The sequence below is a fragment of the Leucoraja erinacea genome, unplaced genomic scaffold (genome assembly GCF_028641065.1).
Source record: "Leucoraja erinacea ecotype New England unplaced genomic scaffold, Leri_hhj_1 Leri_992S, whole genome shotgun sequence".
Taxonomy (NCBI): Eukaryota; Metazoa; Chordata; class Chondrichthyes; order Rajiformes; family Rajidae; genus Leucoraja; species Leucoraja erinaceus.
This window is the reverse complement of record NW_026576941.1, coordinates 36359-45000: the sequence shown is the minus strand read 5'-3', so window position 1 is coordinate 45000 and position 8642 is coordinate 36359. Positions and strand designations below refer to the sequence as shown.

The 8642-nt window shown below is 47.8% G+C and overlaps 1 protein-coding gene across 1 annotated transcript in view; it reads right to left on the bottom strand.

The window, feature by feature from the left end:
- LOC129695227 (probable G-protein coupled receptor 139) overlaps positions 1-8258 on the bottom strand; it is an 8519-nt gene extending 261 nt beyond the window's left edge. Inside the window, exons 1-3 of the mRNA XM_055632002.1 lie at positions 8189-8258; positions 257-652; positions 1-215 (exon numbers count right to left, since the gene is read on the bottom strand). The exon at positions 1-215 is cut by the window's left edge and continues 261 nt beyond it. Of these exons, the coding sequence (XP_055487977.1) occupies positions 1-215; positions 257-652; positions 8189-8258 (681 nt within the window). The remainder of the gene's footprint in view (positions 216-256; positions 653-8188) is intronic.
- Positions 8259-8642: the final 384 nt, after the last annotated feature.

Here is an 8642-nt window from a genome sequence, read left to right as displayed (position 1 = left end):
GCCCGAGATGGTGAAGAGGAGAACCATGGACCTCTTCCTGTTCTCCATCTCGGTGTCCACCTGTTGACCGCCGCCTCCGGTTCCGCGGAAACTCTTGCGAGCCCTGCTCGTCACCAAGATGTGACGGACGGTCAGAGCGTTGAGCAGCAGAATTCCCACGTAGGGAATGAGAGGGGTTAGCACCGTCCCGTCCACATGTACACGGCCCAAAGGGACTTTGAACACACGTTTCGAAGCCGACATATAGGGAACGGGCCGGGGCTCCGGGCGAGTTCGTAGGTGAAATATCGTGGGATATTTCGCAGGTAGTTGACGGCGCACAAGGTGGTGACCACCCGGGTCGCCGTTTTTTCCGTGCAATAACGGAGCTTCATTCGCGGGCAGCAGATTGCGACGAAGCGGTCGAAGGTGAAAGCCACGGTGAGCCAAACGGAGGAGTCCACGGCCGCCGCGTTCACGATGCTGCTGAGGGCACAGACGCTGTAGTGCAGGAGGACGGAGTAGGGGAAGTAGAACAAGACCAGTTGGTTGAGGACCACGCAGAAGATGATGACCAGCAGGTCTGCCCCGGCCATGGACACCAGGTACCGGACCGTGCAGCCGGCGAGGCCACAGCTCCCTCGGCACAGGATGACGATGGTGATGACATTCGCTGTGGAGAAGCGGAGGGAAAAAGTGTGATTGGTCGGCGTTCTAACATCTCGGCCCAATCCTCGGAGAGTGGAATAGAATATAGAACAGTCAGTTCCCAGTTACAGTTGACCCGAAAACACTCTTTCCTGTCGACAACATTGAAACATAAAAACATAGAAATTAGGTGCAGGAGTAGGCCATTCGGCCCTTCGAGCCTGCACCGCCATTCAATATGATCATGGCTGATCATCCAACTCAGTATCCCGTACCTGCCTTCTCCCCATACCCTCTGATCCCCTTAGCCACAAGGGCCACATCTAACTCCCTCTTAAATATAGCCAATGAACTGGCCTCGACTACCCTCTGTGGCAGAGAGTTCCAGAGATTCACCACTCTCTGTGTGAAAAAAGTTCTTCTCATCTCAGTTTTAAAGGATTTCCCCCTTATCCTTGTACAGTTAACTTTAGTGTATTGGCGCGTGTACCGAATTACAGTGAAAATCTTTTGTTGCATGCTATGCAGTCAGCAGAAAGATAACATATGATTACAATCGAGTCATTTATAGTGTATAGATACATGATAAGGGAACAACGTTTTGCACAAGGTAAAGTCATCAGTCTGACCCAGGACTTGAGGTAGAGAGTAGTTTAGCATTGCTCTCTGATTGTGGTAGGATGATTCATTTCCCTGAGAATAGCTGGGAAGAAACTGTCCCTAAATCTGGATGTGTGCATTTTCACACTTCTATATATTTTGCCTGATGGGAGAGGGGAGAAGAGGTAGTGACCAGGGTGCCACTCGTGCTTGATTATGCTGCCGGACTTATAACCATATAACCATATAACCATATAACCATATAACAATTACAGCACGGAAACAGGCCATCTCGGCCCTACAAGTCCGTGCCGAACAACTTTTTTCCCCTTAGTCCCACCTGCCTGCACTCATACCATAACCCTCCATTCCCTTCTCATCCATATGCCTATCCAATTTATTTGTAAATGATACCAATGAACCTGCCTCCACCACTTCCACTGGAAGCCCATTCCACACCGCTACCACCCTCTGAGTAAAGAAGTTCCCCCTCATATTACCCCTAAACTTCTGTCCCTTAATTCTGAAGTCATGTCCTCTTGTTTGAATCTTCCCTATTCTCAAATGGAAAAGCTTGTCCACATCAACTCTGTCTATCCCTCTCATCATTTTAAAGACCTCTATCAAGTCCCCCCTTAACCTTCTGCGCTCCAGAGAATAAAGACCTAACTCATTCAACCTATCTCTGTAACTTAGTTGTTGAAACCCAGGCAACATTCTAGTAAATCTCCTCTGTACTCTCTCTATTTTGTTGACATCCTTCCTATAATTGGGTGACCAAAATTGTACACCATACTCCAGATTTGGTCTCACCAATGCCTTGTACAATTTTAACATTACATCCCAGCTTCTATACTCAATCCTCTGATTTATAAAGGCTAGCATACCAAAAGCTTTCTTTACCACCCTATATATATGAGATTCCACCTTCAAGGAACTATGCACGGTTATACCCAGATCCCTCTGTTCAACTGTATTCTTCAATTCCCTCCCATTTACCATGTACGTCCATGTACGACTTGCCGGGGCAAGGTGAGGTGTAGATGGTCAATGTAAGAGAGATTGTTTTTTAGTGATGGTTTGCGCTGGGTCCACAATTCGCTGCAATGTGTTGCCGTCTTGGATAGAGCGGTTCCCAAAGTAAGGTGTTATGGCACAGGATTAGCAAGTCTACAGGTGACACTTAAACTGGTGGTATTGTAGATAGAAAACAAGGTTATGGAAAATGTTAGAGGTTGCGCGGTGACGTACCAGTAGAGCTGGTGCTTCACAGCGTCAGAGACCCGGGTTCGATTCTGACCACGGGTGCTGCTTGTATGGAGTTTGCACGTTCTCCCCGTAACCTGCGCGGGTTTTCCCAGGGTTCTCCGATTTCATCCCTCATTCCACGGACGAACAGGTTTGTAGATAAATTAGCTTCGGTCATATTGTGAATTGGTCCCAGTGTGTGTAGAAAAGTGTTAGTGGGCGGTGTCGCTGGTCGGAACGCACTCGGTGGACCGAACTGCATGTTTCTACACTCTACCTCGAAGCTAATATAAACTAAAATTACAGCAGGAGCTTGATCAGTTGTGCAAGTTGGCCGAGGAACGGTTGATTGAGTATAATTCCGATAAGTCGGAGGTGTTGCACTTTGTGAAGTCAAACCGGGCCAGGACATTTAAAGCGAATGGCAGGGCAATGGGAAGTATTGTAGAGCAGAGCGATGCATGGTTGCTTGTAAGTGGTGTTACGGGTAGATAGGGTGTGTTATAAAGCAGAGGGATCTAGGAGTGCAGGTACAGGGTGTGTTATAAAGCAGAGGGATCTAGGAGTGCAGGTACATCGTTGCTTTAAAGTGGTGTCACATGTAGATAGGGTGTGTTGCAGAGCAGATAAAACACGGAGTGCATGTACATCGTTGCGTGAAAGTGGGAGGAAATGATGCATCTCGCAACATCTCGGCCCATTCGTTAGAGAGAGCGGAGAGCTTTAGTTATAAGGAGAGATTGGATGGGTGTGTTGTTTCTCACTGAAACGTAGGACGCTGCGCTGTGACCTTATGGGCGGACTAAGGAGCTTCAAGTTCGTGGGCGTATACATCATCACCAAGTTGTCCTGGACCAATCACATTGATAAAGATAAATGCGAGGTGTTGTATTTTGGGAGAACCAACATGGGCGGAACTTACAGAGTGAACCGTAGGGCTCTGGGGAGTGTTGTATAGGACAGGGATTTAGAAATACAGGCACATTGTTCGTTTGAAGTGACACACCATGTAGATAGATTGGTCAGCAAGGCATTCGGCACATATATCGGATAGACGCATATAGTCTCTTGCCCAGAGTGGAGAATGGAAAACCAGAACACGTAGCTTTAAGCTGAGGTAGTGGGGGGCGGCGGGCGGATTTAATAGGTATCTGAGGGGTAACCTTTTCACACAAAGGGTGAGTGTACGGAACGAGCTGCCGGATGAGGTAGTTGAAGCAGGTAGTATCGTAACGTTTAAGAAACATTTGTACAGGTACATGGAAAGTACAGGTTTAGAGGGATATGGGGCAAATGCTGGCAGATGAGACGAATGTAGATGGGACTTTGGCCGGTGTAGGCAAATTGGGTCGAAGGGCCTGTAACCATGCTTGAAGATTGACTCATTAACCACATTGATCTCTGCAAGAAGACCAAGGAGCTCATTGTAGACTTCAGGAAGTCCAGAGGCGGCACGCACACCCCCATCCACATTAACGGGACGGAGGTGGAACGTGTTTCTAGCTTCAGGTTCCTGGGAGTCAACATCTCCGATGACCTCTCTTGGACCCACAATACCTCCACTCTGATCAAGAAGGCTCATCAGCGTCTCTTCTTCCTGAGGAGACTGAAGAAGGTCCATCTGTCTCCTCAGATCCTGGTGAACTTCTACTGCTGCACCATCGAGAGCATCCTTACCAACTGCATCACAGTATGGTATGGCAACTGCTCTGTCTCCGACCGGAAGGCATTGCAGAGGGTGGTGAAAATTGCCCAACGCATCACCGGTTCCTCGCTCCCCTCCATTGAGTCTGTCCAAAGCAAGCGTTGTCTGCGGAGGGCGCTCAGCATCGCCAAGGACTGCTCTCACCCCAACCATGGACTGTTTACCCTCCTACCATCCGGGAGGCGCTACAGGTCTCTCCGTTGCCGAACCAGCAGGTCGAGGAACAGCTTCTTCCCGGCGGCTGTCACTCTACTCAACAACGTACCTCGGTGACTGCCAATCATCACCCCCCCTCCCCCGGACACTTGTTATTATTTATTCAAATCATTTGCTATGTCGCTCTTCCAGGGAGATGCTAAATGCATTTCGTTGTCTCTGTACTGTACACTGACAATGACAATTAAAATTGAATCTGAATCTGAAGAAAGCAGACGGACGATTCTACCTCATGAGAATACGAAGGAAGTTCGGCATCTCTCCAATGATACTTCTTTGCTTCACCAGATTCATCGGAGAAAAGATCGAATTTGAATAGGTCGCAGTTTGGTACGGCAACAGCCCTGCCCAAGACTGACCGAAATTGTAGATTTGCGGACGTCGTCCAGTCCACCATACAACCCCCCCCCCCCCCCCCCCCCCCCCCCCCCCCCCCCCCCCAACCCCACCCCCCCACCCCCACCTCCCACACATTAAATGCATATTCCACGATGCTGCCTCTGGAAAGCAGCTGAACCATTTATAGACCTATTCCCTCCCGTCGGGCAGAAAATTTAAGAGTGTAGTAAGCATACAGGAACAGCTCGTTGCCATTATTATGCCATTGAACTGTCCTCCCATAAGTTAGGGTGTAGGCCTGGTGTTTAGTTTAGTTAAGTCTAGAGGTAGAGCAAGGTAACACGCCTTCAGCCCACAGAGTACGCTGCGACCGGCGATTCCCGCACATTAACACAAACCTGCACACACTTGGGACAATTTGCATGTATGCCACGTCAATTCAACTACATTACACTACATACGACTTTAGAGTGTGGGAGAAAATCGAAGATCTCGGAAAAACAACCCCACGCAGGTCACGGGAGAACATTCAAACTCCGTACAGGCAAGCACCTGTCGCCAGGATAGAACCTGTGCTGTAAGCACTATAATGCAACAAATCTACAGTTGCGTCACCCCGCCGCGCCCATTGCACACCGTACCGCCACATACGGTCCCACGATTCTAATGAACCTAACTGCGGACCTTGTACTAGTCTCTTTAATTGTAACACTATAACACAATGCACTGTATTTTATACAGTGTCATCAGGTCATATGTGATACGAGCAGAATTAGACCATTCGGCCCAACAAGCCTACCCCGCCATTGAATCATGGCCGTTTTGTATTTCCCTCCTTACAGCATTCTCCTGCCATTCCCTGTAATCCATCACACCCGTACTAATCAAGAATCTATCTATCTCTGCCTTACAGATATCCATTGACTTGGCCTCCACAGCCTTCTGTGGCAAATAATTCGACAGATTCACCACCCTCTGACTAAATAAATTCCTCATCGTCTCCTTCCAAAAGGAACGTCCTTTAATTCTGAGGCTATGACCTCTAGTCCCAGACTCTCCCACTAGTGGAAACATCCTCTCCACACATACTCTATCACGCTGTACACTCAATGCATGCCTGTTTTGTTTTTTTTGTATTACTTGATTATATTCAGCTCAGCAATACACGTTGTTAACGATATCTCGGCACACGTGGCAATCACAAAGCAATACCAATTTCAATAGCCAAATCCTCCCATTACACAGCTGTCCCCGGTTTTGCCAAGCGGTGAGTTCCCATTATGTTAACAAGCACATTGCTCGGATTTGATCCATGCTCTCCAAACTTTAATGGTCTCCATAGTTAAATATGTTTATCAGTTAAGCATCACCGTGGCACAACGGTCGAGCAGCTGCCTACAGCGCAAGAGACCCGGGTTCCACCCTTAATACGGGTGCTGTGTTGTCTGTACGGAATTTGTAAGTTCTCCTCATGACCTGCTTGGGTTTTGTTGGGATGTTCCGGTTTCCTCCTACATTCCAAAGAAGTGCAGGTTTGCAGTTTAATTCGCCTCTAGTTAATAGCCCCGACTGTGTGGGATGTCAAACTGGGTTAACATTGAACTAGTGCATGGACGATCGCTAATCGGCGCGGACGTGTTGGACCGATGGGCGTGTGTCCTTGCTGTATCTCTAAACTAATCGAAACGGATAATATCCCTTTGTCCAAACCCTCCGTCACCCAGACCCAAATGCCCACTGTTCTAACAGTAAGCTAACTGTGCAGTTAATGGACATTATCCCATCTCCTATTATTTCTGGCAATGAGTCTCTGCTCTTCAATGTCTTAACACTGAAGGTTCAGCGAAGCGGCAATTAATCATTTCATTCTTTAGTTTCGGAAAACATAACAGGAAATTACTCTTGAATCTTTTGATTCTTGACGACGTCTTTTCATCTTCACTGAATCCATTCCCCCTCCCTGGACTCAATCACTATCAGCCGAGGGGCACAGTGGTGGAGCAGTGGAGTTGCTGCCTTACAACGTCAGAGACCCGGGTGCTGCCTGTTCGAAGTTTGTGCGTTCTCCCCGTGAACGTAACTCTAACCATAATGCACGCACGAGTTTTCCCCGGATGCACCGGTTTCACTTCATGTCCTAAAGACATAGTTGCATCATAGTTTCTATCAGTATCTGCAAATTGTCTCTAGTGTGTAGGATAGTGCTAGAGTAAGGATTATAACCATATAACCATATAACAATTACAGCACGGAAACAGGCCATCTCGACCCTTCTAGTCCGTGCCGAACACATAATCTCCCCTAGTCCCATAGACCTGCGCTCAGACCATAACCCTCCATTCCCTTCCCATCAATATAACTATCCAATTTATTTTTAAATGATAAAAACGGACCTGCCTCCACCACCTTCACTGGAAGCTCATTCCACACAGCTACCACTCTCTGAGTAAAGAAGTTCCCCCTCATGTTACCCCTAAACTTCAGTCCCTTAATTCTCATGTCATGTCCCCTTGTTTGAATCTTCCCTACTCTCAGTGAGAAAAGCTTTTCCACGTCAACTCTGTCTATCCCTCTCATCATTTTAAAAACCTCTATCAAGTCCCCCCTTAACCTTCTGCGCTCCAAAGAATAAAGCCCTAACTTGTTCAACCTTTCTCTGTAACTTAGTTGCTGAAACCCAGGCAACATTCTAGTAAATCTCCTCTGTACTCTCTCTATTTTTATTATCTGCTCAGCTTCGAAATAAGCTCTTCGGTGGGTCGAAGGGCCTATTTCCGCGCTCTTTAAACTACACTAGGCTAAGCATGGAGCGTGGAAACAGGACATTCGGCCCACCGCACCTGCGCCGTCCAGCGTTCACCCCGTACACTAGCACAATCCTACACAGTAGTCACAATTTACAATTTACGAAAACCAATTGACGTACAAACCTGCACGTCTTTGGAGTGTAACGGGGCACCCTGAGAACACCCACGCAGTCACGGGGAGAAAGTACAAACTCCGTACGGACAGCGCCCGTAGTAAGGATCGAACCAGGGTGGCTGTCGCTGAAAGGCAGCAATTCTACCGCTGCACCACCGTTCCGCCATCAAACTCACACGGTCCAACATACACGCTGAATTATAGAGCCAAATATTAAGAAGGGTCCCGACCCGAAACGTCACAAATTGCTTTCCTCCAGAGATGCTACCTGACCTGTTGAGTTACTCCAGTATTTTGTGCCTATTTGGTGCATACCAGCATCTGCAGTTCCTTTCTGCACATGAAACCCGCAGTTTTTGGTTTAAAGAAACAGAGTCATATACAGTCACACAGGCACATTATTCCTTCACAAATCTACACCCACATATACACTAATATTTGCACACTCGTCCACACTTAAACCCTACACAGCCAGCCCGTTTTTTAAGCAGAACGTATCTGGTTAGGTGAGTCCGCCCCTCTCTCACCTACCGGTCACCCCGACAACAGCCAGCGAATGGTAGAACACGTCTTGGACCCAGAGGAAAACCAGGTCTCCCATTTTCGGACCTAGTCTGCGACGGAGTGTCGGGGTGGAAAGCGTCGCGAAACCGAATAGAAGAGTGCACAAGAACAGCTCCTTGTGTGTCTATCCGAGCGGGACTGAAGACTAAGAAGGTTCAGTGGCAGCCTCGGAGAATGCACCAATCTGATTGTCGTTTTCCAAGAATATATACTTATTGCGATTACGCAAAGGGTACCCAACACTCTAGTGAATCGTCTCTTGGGACCAAATGAAGCAAATGAACATGAATCAACAGCGTGTAAGAGCGGTGAGACTGGGTCGTTCTTCGCAACGTTTTTTTATGTACCAGAGCAACTCAATGATGTTAGACACAAAAAATCGGTGTAACTCAGCGGGCCAGACAGCGTCTCTGGAGAAAAT